This window comes from Trichosurus vulpecula, chromosome 1 (assembly GCF_011100635.1).
Source record: "Trichosurus vulpecula isolate mTriVul1 chromosome 1, mTriVul1.pri, whole genome shotgun sequence".
In the NCBI taxonomy this organism is placed as follows: Eukaryota; Metazoa; Chordata; class Mammalia; order Diprotodontia; family Phalangeridae; genus Trichosurus; species Trichosurus vulpecula.
Window position 1 is genome coordinate 494429014 of NC_050573.1, and position 13883 is coordinate 494442896.

Below are 13883 nucleotides of genomic sequence, written 5' to 3' on the forward strand. Positions count from 1 at the left end.
CCACCAAAGTGGGGAGGAAGGGAATAAGTATTTATATAAGGGCCTACTATCTGCCAGGCATTGTGATTTAGTGCTTTACAAATAGGATCTCATTTGATCCTCACCATAACCCCAGGAGATAGATGCAGTTGTTGTTCTGGCTTTACTGTTGTGAATAAAGGTGAAGGGACTTGCCCAGGATCACATAGTTAATAAATATCTGAAGCCAGATTTGAACTTGGGTCTCTTTAACTTCAGGCCCAGCATTCTATTCCCTCTGTCTACTGTGCCATCTAGAAGAAGTGGAGAAGTTGTTTTGTAACATAGAGCTATGCCAGAAGACTTGAGGGGAGAAGGCTGAATTCAGGATTGGCAGAATTTTTACCTTATATTTGTTGTAAAAAGTGTTCCCAGTTTTGCCCATCAATGAATGATTGAGGTGGCCTCTCAGTTCCTATCATCAATGGCCATCCAGCCCAGCCCATATCCAGAAAAGAATCCTTACTGCAACACATGTGGCTAATTGATCATACAATCTTTGTTTAAAGATGTCCAGTGAAGGAGAACTCATTGCCTCCTAAAGAACTCATTTCATTTTGCGAATAACCATTGGTATAATGAATCTAAGATAATATGATGCTATATGGTACTTACATCCTGTCTGTCCTACTGTCCCTTCTTATCTCTGCTCCCTGCCTTGCCTGGCTTCTGAGAAGATTAAGTTGATCCTATATAATTTTCTTATTGATCCTATTTACAGTTAATTGATTTGTACTGTAACAGCCTAAGTCGTGGTTCTCTGTCTCTGAACTTAGTTCACAATTCAGCTGGCCTATAATGGGTTAAATTTAGAAGTCCAGTTCTCTTGATAATCACTGTTCTATTCTTGCCTCAAGGAATTTTGCTAACCTTGGGGGATGTGGCTTGCCATAAAGGAGTTGGCACTAATGTCTTCACACCACCAAGCTATCCTTCAAGGAGGTCTGGTTTGCTGTCCAGAGAAGTCTCAGGCCACTGTCTTGCAGATGGTCTCAAACAATGAACACTTCTTAGACATGAGGAGGGAAGAAGAGGGGGTTGCTGTTGCTAGCGTATCATTTCCAAACTTCCAACCACTCATTCTCTATGCTTCAACTGTGTTACCAGTTGGGTTGTCCTTAACCCCATGATGTCACCTACTGTGTTTCTGTTCTTTGTTCTGTGCTCCTCAAACCTATAAAAGGGAACTATCCTCTTGCTTGGGGTCTTTGACTGGAAACTGAGGTAGCTATTGACCCATCTTATTCTCAGGTTACCAGCCCTGATAATAAAATTTTATCTTGCTCAGAGAAATGTGCCTGTATTTACCTTTTTGTTAAATGTACTTGTGATACTTTCTTCAAGTCCCAGCTAAAACCTCACCTTCTTTCCCAATCCCGCTTAATTCTAATGCCTTTACTCTGTTAATTGACTACAATTTATCCTATGTATGTATCATATTTATACATAGTGGTTTTCATGTTGTCTCTTCCTTTAGAGTGCGCACTCCTTAATTACCTATAATTTAGCCTTAATATCTCTTGTTTGTACATAATTGTTTTCAGATTGTTCCCCCCCCGCCCAGAGCACGGACTTTCTTTTGCCTTTCTTTTGAATTTCTGGTGCTTAGTGCAATGTCTGGCACATAATAGGCACTTAATACATATTTATTGACTGGCCGACCTATAGAATTGAATGTTAACTTTTCAAAAAGTCAGACAAAAATCAGGAGACAATTAAGGAAATAAGTTTTAAAGGAGGAAATTATTGGAAGAAACATATGGGGATTTCGAGGATCAAATTATTTCAGATGTAAGAGACTGATTTTTGGATAAGATATGTTATGAGCTAGTTGGGAAGGTATATTTATGATACATAATGAAAACCTTTTGTTTATATTTACATGCTTTTTCTATAGCAATTTTTGCTTCAGTTTTAAAAAGTCAATGGGCAGGGATAGTAAAAAGTGGAATTTTCCAGAAGAAAAATGTATTTAAAAGGAAATTATAGGTTGTGGGTTATTAAGTGCATGTAAATAGAGGTATGGCTTATTAACAAAAACATTTATTTTGTTAGGTGTTCCTAACTAACCCTATTAACAAGTTCTCTTGTCTTTTTGTATTCCAGAAACATGCCAAAGGCCAGGACTTGTTTGATCAGATTGTATATCATTTGGACCTTGTGGAAACAGACTACTTTGGCCTCCAGTTCCTAGATTCTTCCCAGGTCACAGTATGTATGACTTTGTTTTGTTTCATGTACAACTTTGATTGCCTAGGTAATGTGCCATCATCTAGAAATTTGTAGACAATAATAGGAGTTGAACTTGATCGTGTCGAAGCTACAGGTCCTGCATTATCAGGTAAGGGTTCTTGCATAAAGAGTCAGGACACCATGAAATTGAACATAATAGATTGAGAAAAACTAAGGGAAGTCCATATTTTCCATAGTTCAAGAAGACAGAGTATGAAACCCATAACTACTTTAAAGCAATGGGATATGCATTAGGGGAACATTTTAAGGAGGAAATGAAGAGAAATGGAAAACTGTTGTTTACAGACATTGGGCCCGTTGTTTGGGGAGGTACAGCTTTTATTTTTGATCAGCTGAAGAGTCTTCTAAGCAAAACATCTTCTGTTACCTTGCTACTTACTGGAAGAACATGCTTATAACGTTCTGTTCATTGTTTTCTCTTATAATAGTGCTAACTGAATCACAAATAGGATGTGTCCTTAGGGGGTTTAGGGGTGGAAGAAGGAACAGCTGAAGGAGGAGATCTGAGCTGTGCTCCAGGATCCATGTGACAGTGTTAGATCAGGAAAGATTCCAGCTGGCCTTCTCTGTTCATGGCTTTCCTTACCTGAGAAAGGAACATTTACTTTTTTGATGTCAGACTTTATTGAACTGAAAAGCAGCTCAGGAGCCATAGATGTCCACTTACATAAACTGTCCTATTTTAAAGTGGGAATTTTAAGGTGTCTTTAAATGAGGCCTGTCTTCTTTCTTCTGCCTCATTTAAACAAAATCTGGATTTGGGTTTTGAGGAAAGAAAATTGAGATAGTAAATAAGTTTTCCATGGGTCCTTCAACATCTAATTGTAAAATTAGGGTGCTTAGGGCTGGTATCTGGGAAATGCCACCATTAAGTAACCTTGCCTATTCTCCATCCCCTCATTCCTTAGAGCCAGCTGAACAAATTATTATCACAAACAGGACTCGAGGCTAGGCTTACTCTCCATTGATTTTCATTAGGTTGAGAGAAGTATTGATTTTATCATAAGCTGAGAAAGCATAAGGCCTCAGTATCAAGGTCCTTCCTTTGTGCTTATCTGTTGTCTGAGGGCAATGAATGGAAGACAGGGGAGCCTACTTGGTGCAGAGTAAAAAGAGCAGTGGACCTGGAGTCAGAAAACTTGAGTTGCGGTCTTTAGCCCTAGTGGGATGTTTGGCTTCACTTCCATAGAAATAATAGGGAGTTCACTCTGAGTTTAGTCTCACAAATAGGGATTTATATTTCACTGCTCTAGCAAATGGTTCCTAACTTGTGGGAGTGGAGTTGTTGTCTATCTAAGTATAATTAATAACCAGCCATACCTTCACTAGATTAAATGACTCAAGTGTGTGTGTACACATATGTACACATGTATGTATATTCACATATACATATGTATACACACACCTACATATATATTGTGGTTTTTAAAATGTATCTTGGTGCTGTTGTGATGACTAAAATTTTAATTCATTTAAAATCATTATGGAATTTATTTTATTCTATCAAATTGTGAGAAGTTTGGCAATTGTTAAGCCATTGCAGAGTTAGATAGCAAATAGCCAATAAAAAACTTCCCCCAGGGAAATGACCTAGGTTGCTGGTGCTGGTCTTTGGAGGAATTCAATTCAGTTTAATTCAGTAACCATTTACTATGTGCCAGGTAATGTGCTAATCCCAGAGATACAAAAAGAGGGAAAAGATAGTTGCTGCCCTCAAGGAGTTCAAAATCTCATCGGGGAGACAACATGTAAACAAATATATGCAAAGCAAGCTCTATACAGGATAAATAGGAAAATAATTAACGGAGGGAAGACCCTGGAATTAAGCTTTTTTTGAATTTTAATTTATTTTTTCTGTTACATTTTAATTTCTGAACTCTCTCCCTCCTTCCCCAACCTGAACGTGAGAAAGCCACCATTTGATACATATATATGTATGTGTGTAAAACCATACTATACATACTTCTAATTTATCAGTTCTTTCTCTGAAGGTGGATAGCGTCTTCCTTCATAGGTCCTTTGTAGTTGATTTGAATATTTATAATACTCAAAATAACTTGGTTATTCCCAGTTAGTTATTCCTTGAACAATATTGCTGTTACCATATGCAGCGTTCTCTGGGTTCTGCTCATTTCACTCTTCATTATTTCATGCAAGTTTTTCCACGTTTTTCTAAAATCAGCCTGTTCATTATTTCTTACAGAACAGTAGTAGTCCATCACTGTCGTATAACACAACTTGTTCAGCCGTTCCCCAATTGATGGGTATCCCTGCAATTTCTAGTTCTTTGTCGCTACAAAGAGCTGCTATAAACATTTTAGAACAAAGGTTCTTTCCCTTTTTCTCTGATCACCTTGGGGAACAGACCTAATAGTGGTATTTCTGGGTCAAAGGATATGCACAGTTTTATAACTCTGGACATAATATAATTCTACATTGTGCTCAAAAATGGTTGGATCAGTTCACAGTTCCATGAAAATGTCCCATTTTTTTTCCACATTCCCTCCAACATTTGTCATTTTCCCCTTCTATCGTATTAGTCAGTCTGATCGGTCTGAGATATTTCAGAGTTGTTTTAATTTGCATTTCTCTGATCAATAATGATTTAGAACATTCTTTCATATGCTTATAGATTGTTTTGGTTTCTTCATCCAAAAACTGCCTGTTCATATCCTTTGAGTAGTTGGGACTTCAAGGAAGCCAGAGTGGTCTGTAGCCAGAGTGGAAGAGGGAGAGCATTCCAGGTATGGGAGACAGCCAGAGAGAATGCTGGGAGCAGAGAGGTAGAGTGGCTTGTTCATGGAAAAGCCAGGAGGCCAGTGTCCCTGGATGGGAGTACATGTTGAGGAGTAAGGTATAAGGTAGGAAGGATTTAGGTGATGAAGGGTTTTGAATGCCAGTGAAAGCACTTTGTATTTGGTCCTGGAGGTGATAGGAAGCCACTGGAGTTTATTGAATAAGGAAATGACCTGGTAGGACCTGAACTTTAGTAAAAATCCCTTTCATTGCTAAGTGGAGGATGGAGTGGAATGGGAAGGAATGTGAGGCAGGCAGGCCCACCAGCAGGCTGTCGCAGTTGTCCAGGTTTGAGGTGATGAGGGACCTATGCCAGAGCGGTGGCTGTGTCAGAGGAGTGAGAGAAGGGGACATATTGGAGAGATGTTGCAGAGGTGAAATCAACAGACCTTGGCAATGGCTTGGATACACTGGATGTGGGAGTGAGGAGAGATGGTGAGGAATCCAGGATGCCTCCAAGGTTGTGAGCCTGAGGGACTGGGAAGATGGGTAGGGATCCCTAGGAGTATGTAAAAACCACCTTGCTGTTTCCTCATGCTTCTTAGACCTGACCGAAACCTCAGCTTTATTTAGGCCACCCCTATGTGGGTTCACTGTGCTGTCTTTATAGGGGAACAAGGTGGCTTTGGGAAATGGGGCCCATTATGTATCATTGTACTGCTACTTGAAGGTTATGTGGTATATTTGGTGCATATACCATGAACAGGAGCAAAAGGATCCAGGACCTAGATAGCCAAAATTACATCATAAATGAAGGAGCGTCAAGGAAATGTCTTTCACAGCTATGGATAGAGGAAGAGTTCTTAATCAGATAGGGGATAAATAGAGAGATATGAGATTAAGTGGACAGTTTTTTTTAAATTATGAGAACCATCAATGGAGACCAAAACTTGTTCAGGAAAATAAAATCCATCTTAAAACTAACCAAAGTATTTTCTTAGTCCAGTAATCAATTGGATTTTTGCACAAATAAAATCAAGGCAATTAGAAGGGAAGCAGTAACTATGAGAAAAAAAATATTTGTAGCAAACTTCTCTGATAAAGGTCATATGTCCAAGATATATGAGGAATTAAATTATATAAGAAGAAGAGGCATTTCCCAGTAAATTAATGATCAAAGGGTTTAAATAGGTAGCTCTCAAACAAAATAAAATACAATAAACAGCCATTTGAAAAATATGTTCCAACTGATATTGAGAAATACACATTTTATTGAATTTGAGCTTCTATTCCATACCCATCAGATTGGCAAAGATGACAAAAAAAGAAAAGAAAGGAAAATGGCATTTGTTAGAGGAGCTATGGGATAGTGCTGCTCATGGAGTTGTGAAGAAGTTCAGCCGTTGTGGAAATCAATTTAGAACTATTCTCAAAAAGTTACAAAATTGTTCATATTCTTTGACCTAATGATATCACAACTAGGCTTATACCTCAGCTATCTCTCTTACTTCCCTCCTTAACCCTCCCTGCCCCCACACACACTAAAAAAGGGAAAAGATCCGTATGTACAGAAATATTTATAGAAGGACTTTTTGTTATATCAAGGAACTGGAAATAAAATGGGTGTCCAGTATTTGGTGAATGGCTGAGCAAATTCTGGTATATAAATGTAATAGAACAAAAGAGAAACCTGGGAAGATTTGTTTGAACTGATGTTGAGTAAAGTAAGTAGAACCAGGAGAGTGATTTACTTAAAGGGAACTGACCAATGCAATGAACAACCTTATCTCTAGAAAATTAATGATCAATCACATTTCCTACCTCTTGGCAGGGGTCAACCAGATGGTAAAGTGGATAGAATGCTGGATCTGAAGTTAGGAAGATCTGAGTTCAAATTCATCCTCAGACACTTCCTAGCTATGTGACTCTAGGCAAGTCACTTAACCTTGCTTGCCTTAGCTTCCTCATCTGTAAAATGAGCTGGAGGAGGAAATGGCAAACCACTATTGTATTTTTGCCAAGAAAATCCCAAATGGGATCATGAAGAGTCAGACACAACTGAAATGACTGAATAGCACAACAGCCTCTAGACAGAAAGGTGATGGACTAGAGGTATAGAATGAGGTGTACATTTTCAGATGTGGCTGATAGTGTGGATTTTTTTTTTTGCTTGACTGTACTTAATTTGTTGCAAGGTGAGGTATTTATTTTGGAAGATGCCAGAGTTGTAAGGTGAGAATTTTCAGTCTAGGGGAACAGTGTGATAGGAATCCCTCTAAAAAATAAACACCCCAATGAAACATTTGTAAATTACACAGAAGAGAACAGAAAAATGTTCAGAAAGAGTTGTAGACAAGCCAGACAGTATTGGAATTAACTTATTAAATTATATACTTAAAACAACTCTAGATCTATGTAATAGGAAATTCTTTTTCTGTTTTTGTATACTCATCATGTTTGGCAGTGGCTGTCAAGTTGATAATAATTTTTTAAATGAATATAACTTATTGGTGAGGAGCAGTCCATATCAATTATCTAAGGTAGCAGTCTATCTCTACCAGTTCTTGTAATAATGGCAGTGATGTTCCACACTGTTGGATTTGACCAGTGGGCTGAGTTTCAGAAGGCTGCATATATACCTCAGGAATAACATTTGGAGTTGGGGCCTAGAGCGGGAGCACTGGTTGGGAGAAGAAGAGACATCTGGGGTGAATGGCCCAGGGATTTATAACTCCGAGGTACACAAGTTGACTGGGCCTCCTTGTTTCTCCTGGGGGCCTAGTCCAGTATGACTATCTACACAAAAGAAAAGGATGTAATCTAGAAGCAATTCTGTAATCTCTAGAACACTAGAAAGGTTTTGGACAGGAATTTATTTGGACAGTCTTTGACAATTAACTCTTATTCTTTTTGTTTGTTTTTTGTTTTGCTTTGTTTTTGGAGGGGGGGAAGGCAGGGCAATTGGGGTTAAGTGACTTGCCCAAGGTCACTAGCTACTAAGTATGTCAAGTGTCTGAGGTCGTATTTGAACTCAGGTCCTCCTGACTCCAGGGCCAGTACTCTACGTACTGCGCCACCTAGCTACCCCAGTTTACTCTTATTCTGACAATTCCTTGTCACTAACATCGTGGTGGTTCTTAATAAAAACCAAGGAAGGATGTGGTTTTCTAGGACCAGCACCAGGTGTTCTAGGCAGAGTTGCATAGGGTGTGTGCAGTCTTATATTTGGAGGCTGCCATAAGGTTATCAGCATAACAAGATTTTACATAATTTTCCACATTTTGCCTGATTTAAGGGCCCTCAGAAGATTCAGTAAGAGAGAGGAAGTTTTCTTAGAGTTCAGCTATGATGGTATTATGATTATAATATAGTACAGGACATAGGTTTTCCCTTGGTAGAGTAGGAGACCATAATAGTTCTAGAACTGGGCTTGCCCACATCTTTGCCCCCCAGTGCTGTCCATTCACAGATACTGGGATATTATCTGCTATGATACTGTGATATTATTTGTTACACAGGGTACTAGAGATAGATAGAAAACTAAAGTTAGGCTGAGAATCTAAAGCCTGCCTAAATGTTAGTAATTTTCCAAATTAGGAGCTTGGAGTGATGGTGACTAAATTCATACTTTTCCCCTCTGAAATAAACTCCCTAAAGTCGAAGCAGAAAACTGGCTTTTCCTTTAAGGCTCTAGTTCAACTCCCACCTTATTCAGAACTTTCTTGGTTCCCTTAGCTGCTAGTGTCTCCCCCTCTAGATTGCCTTCCATTTACTTTGAATAAATCTTATACTTATCTAGTTATTTACATGTTATCTTTACACTGAGGACAGGGACTATTTGCCTTTCTTTATATCCCTAGTTCTAGGCACTGCACCTTGTACATAATAAGCACTTAAATGCTTGTTGACATAAGAAATGCATGTTGATTGATTGACTTAATGTCTATAAACATGTCCAGGTTGCCATCTCCAACCTTTAAAAAAACCCACAACAACTCATCACTTGACACTACCATCCCTTCAAGTTGTCCTCCCGTTATTCGACTCTTTTTTGGAGGAGCATTGGGGGATGGGGGGTGTCAAACTCCTTGAAGAAGCTATCTATACTTGTCTCCACTTCATTCCCTTTCCTTCTCATCTGAACCCTCTGCAATCTGGTTCTTGGCCTCATCTCTCAATGGAAACTGCCCTTTCCAAAGTTGATAGTAATCTGCTAATTGCCAAACCTAATGACTTTTTCTTGGTCCTTATCTTTCTTGACCTCTATGGCATTTGATGTTGTTGACCACCTTCTTAATACTCTCCTCTGGCTTTGAGTGATGCTGCTCTTTCTTGATTCTCCTACCTTCCTGAACTGTCCTACTGAGTCTGTTCTGCTGGATCTTCATCAGTGTCCCTGTCTCTCTGCATGTTTCTGTGCATCTGTCTTTCTCTGTGTGTCTCTGTCTCTCTGTATCTCTCTGGCTCTATCAGTCCTTTATTATCAGCTTCCTATAGAAAATTTTAAATTGGCATCTCAAAATGAACATATTCCCAGCTCCCCTCTTCTGAATTTCCCTGTTTCTGTCTAGGGTGCTACCATCTTTCCAGTCACCCAAAAGATTGGGGAGGAATTAGAGAATAATTAGAGGTTTTTAAAGATAAAAAAAGGATGCTTCTTGTCATGGAGACTTTAAGGAGTTATACACGAAGCAGTCTTTCTCCTTTTAAACCTCTAATTTTTCTCTAATTCTTTCCACCCACATTCTTTTGTAGTCTAAATTTAATCAAGGTTGTCTTTTCTCCTTTTGGTCTAAGAGGGAAGGAACCAGGACTAAATGGCTGAGCTGGTTATGCCTGTACTTCCTCCTCCACTATAGGAAGAAATGAGGGCAGGAGAGAACAAGGCTAGTGGGGCACCTCTGTAAGTCTCATTTTTAGAGACACTAACCTAGCGTAATTCAGAATTTTCTTCCAGATGGTGAAGCAGGATGATGAGTTGTCTTTTGGCCTCCCTTCCCTTTGGAGAAACAGAAATGGGCTGGTGATTTTCCTTGGGATAGATGTTCAGACAAAAAAAATGAGATATTCTTATCAGCCTATATACCTGGAATATGGGCTTGGTTTTTTTTTCAAATTCCATATTTTATTATTTAATATTTTTTTAGTTTTCAGCATTGATTTCCAGAAGATTTTGAGTTACAAATTTTCCCCCCATTTCTACCCTCCCCTGCACTTCCAAGGTGGCATATATTCTGATTGCTCCATTGCCCAGTCAGCCCTCCCTTCTGTCACCCCACTCCCCCCCCATCATAGGTCAAGATAGATTTCTATGCCCCATTGCCTGTATATCTTATTTCCCAGTTGCATACAAAACAACTTCTTTTTGAGCATCTGCTTTTAAAATTTTGAGTTCCAAATTCTCTCCCCTCTTCCCTTCCCACCCACCCTCCCTAAGAAGGCAAGCAGTTCAACATAGGCCACACATGTATCATTATGCAAAACACTTCCATAACAGTCATGTTGTGAAAGACTAATTATATTTTGCTCCCTCCTGTCCTGTCCCCCTTTATTCATTTTTCTCCCTTGATTCTGTACCTTTTCAAAAGTGTTTGCTTTTGATTACCTCCTCCCCCATCTGCCCTCCCTTCTATCATATCTGCTTTTTTATCCCCTTTGCCCTGCTTTCCTGTGGGGTAAGATACTCACATGAGTGTGTATATTACTCCCTCCTCAAGTCAGATATGATAAGAGCAAGATTCACTCATTCCCTTTCACCTGCCCCCTCTTCCCTTCCAACAGAACTGCTTTTTCTTGCCACTTTTATGCGAGATAATTTACCCCATTCCATCTCTCCCATTCTCCCTCTCTCAATATATTCTTCTCCCATCCCTTAATTTTATTTTATTTTTTAGATGTCATCCCTTCATATTTAACTCACCCTGTGCCCTCTCTCTCTCTTTACATATATATATATATGTATGTGTATATACATGTATGTGTATATATATGTATGTACGTGTGTGTGTATATATGTGTGTGTGTGTGTACGTATATATATATGTGTGTGTGTATGTATGTATGTGTGTATGTATATTCCCTTCAACTACCCTAATGCCAAGAAGGATCTCATGAATTACACACATCATCTTTCCATTTAGGAATGTAAACAAAACAGTTCAACTTTAGTAAGTCCCTTATGATTTCTCTTTCTTGTTTACCTTTTCATTCTTCTCTTGATTCTTGTGTTTGAAAGTCAAATTTTCTATTCAGCTCTGGTCTTTTCACTGAGAAAGCTTGAAAGTCCTCTATTTTATTGAAAGTCCGTATTTTGCCTTGGAGCATTATACTCAGTTTTGCTGGATAAGTGATTCTTGGTTTTAATCCTAGCTCCTTTGACCTCCGGAATATTGTATTCCAAGCCCTTTGATCCTTTAATGTAGAAGCTGCTAGATCTTGTGTTATCCTGATTGTGTTTCCACAGTACTCAAATTGTTTCTTTCTGGCTACTTGCAGTATTTTCTCCTTGACCTGGGAACTCTGGAATTTGACAACAATATTCCTAGGAGTTTTCTTTTTGGGGTCTTTTTCAAGATCTGGTTCTAGAATATCAGGGCAGTTCTCCTTGATAATTTCTTGAAAGATGATGTCTAGGCTCTTTTTTTGATCATGGCTTTCAGGTAGTCCAATAATTTTTAAATTATCTCTCCTGGGTCTATTCTCCAGGTCAGTGGTTTTTCCAATGAGATATTTCACATTGTCTTCCATTTTTTCAACCTTTGGTTCTATTTTATAATATCTTGATTTCTCATAAAGTCACTAGCTGCCACTTGCTCCAATCTAATTTTTAAGGTAGTATTTTCTTCAGTGGTCTTTTGGACCTCCTTTTCCATTTGGGTAATTCTGCCTTTCAAGGTATTCTTCTCCTCATTGGCTTTTTGGAGCTCTTTTGCCATTTGAGTTAGTCTATTTTTTAAGGTGTTATTTTCTTCAGTATTTTTTTGGGTCTCCTTTAGCAAATCATTGACTTGTTTTTCATGATTTTCTTGCATCTCTCTCATTTCTCTTCCCAATTTTCCCTCTACTTCTCTAACTTGCTTTTCCAAATCCTTTTTGAGCTCTTCCATAGCTTGAGACCAATTCCTGTTTTTCTTGGAGGCTTTTGATGTAGGCTTTTTGACTTTGTTGACTTCTGGCTGTATGTTTTGATCATCTTTGTCACCAAAGAAAGATTCTAGAGTCTGAGTCTGAGTCTGCATCCTTTTTCACTGCCTGGCCATGTTCCCAGCCAACTACTTGACCTTTGACCTTTTTGTCAGGGTATGACTGCTTAGAGTAGAGAGTGCTTTGTCCCAAGCTTTAGGGGCTGTGCTGCTGTTTTCAGAGCTACTTCTATGCAGCAAGCTCTGCCACAGCAGCGCTCTCCCCCCAAGAACTGCCAACCAGGACCGAGACCCATATCCAAGCAGGTTAAAGCAGGCTCTGCCCTCCCACTCTGATCTGTGGCTTAATTCCTCCCACTTGGTGGGCCTGGGGCTGAAGCAACCGCAGCTGGAGCTCTGGAAGTAGTCCCAGAGCTGCACCACCTCCACTGCCCCCCCCAGCACTGGGGGCGACGATTTTTCCACTAACCTGCTCTGTTGTCTTTGGCGTTTGTGGGTTGAGAACTCTGGCAACTGCCACAGCTCAATGATTCAGGGCCCTATGGCCTGTTCCGCCCGGCTCCTAGTCTGGTTGGTCCTGGCGCCCCACGCTGGGCTGCTCTCCGCTTCCAGCACCATGTGATAGACGCTTCCCAGCGACCATCCAGGCTGTCCTGGGCTGGAGCCCTGCTTCCCTTTGCTATTTTGTGGGTTCTGCAGCTCTAGAATTTGTTCAGAGCCATTTTATAGGTGTTTGGAGGGACCTGGGGGAGAGCTTAAGCAAGTCCCTGCTTTCCAGCTGCCATCCTGGCTCTGCCCCGCAGTATGGGCTTGTTATGGAACTGTCTGGGCCCTCTGAGCTACTTTGGGTTTAGTCATTAGCTGGCATGAGGGGGCAGCTCTGCCAAGAAATTCAATGTCACATAAGTGCCAGAAATCCCTGAGAGATAAGGCAAGGTCCAGAGCTTTAGAAGAGTTTAGGTTAGTTCATATGGAAGCTGGACCATCTGAGCCTAGCCTCATCCGTACTTAAATTCCTGCAATATTCGTAGGTGCCATCCTCTGGCAAAATTAATAGGGATGCCGGTGTGTGTATGTGATGGGGTTACATAAAGGCCAGGATAGCTTCTGAACCAAATATGCCATGTTATACCCTCTAACTTCAGGAGGGGTAGGATGAGGATAGAGGTGGGGTTTTGTACTACAATTTTATGGCAAAGAATTTCTGAAATTCAGTTGTGGGATGGAGGGAAGGGAAGATACTGTAACACTGTACAGGCCTTATGGGCAACATATGTACACTTATACGTACATATACAGACACGTGTCCATATGTACATGGATGTATACACATGTTCCCAAGGACCCTCAAGGAGTATAACACCAAACAAGGAACCCTGATTTCAACTAACTAATGACAACTTGTCATACCTTCTTGGTTTTGCTTCCAATGCAGAAGCAGCCCATTATACTCTTTAGAGATGGGTTAATGTGGAATAAGGAGGACTGACCTTGGAATCAAATGAGTTCTCAGATGGGAGCTTTGGCAAGACATTCTTTTAGTGACACTTGCTCTGACCCTCTGTCCCTTCCTCCTGCCATACCCCAGGATCCTCCAGGGAGAAACTGTGCTGCTGCTGTCCTGGAGATGGGGACAGGAGCAGGGTGAGGTATGGGATGACCAGGGGTCAAACTTAGACGGGAAGTCCTAGAGAAGCCTGACAGGGAGCACATACTGGGAAGCTGACCCACTGA

General features: G+C 40.1%; 1 protein-coding gene across 2 annotated transcripts in view; it reads left to right on the forward strand.

Moving 5' to 3' along the window:
• The window catches only part of EPB41L4B (erythrocyte membrane protein band 4.1 like 4B), a 247617-nt gene that overhangs the window by 44725 nt on the left and 189009 nt on the right, over positions 1-13883 (forward strand). For both annotated transcript variants that reach the window (XM_036738343.1, XM_036738338.1), the window contains exon 2: positions 2125-2229. In XM_036738343.1, coding sequence (XP_036594238.1) covers positions 2125-2229 — 105 coding nt within the window. The remainder of the gene's footprint in view (positions 1-2124; positions 2230-13883) is intronic.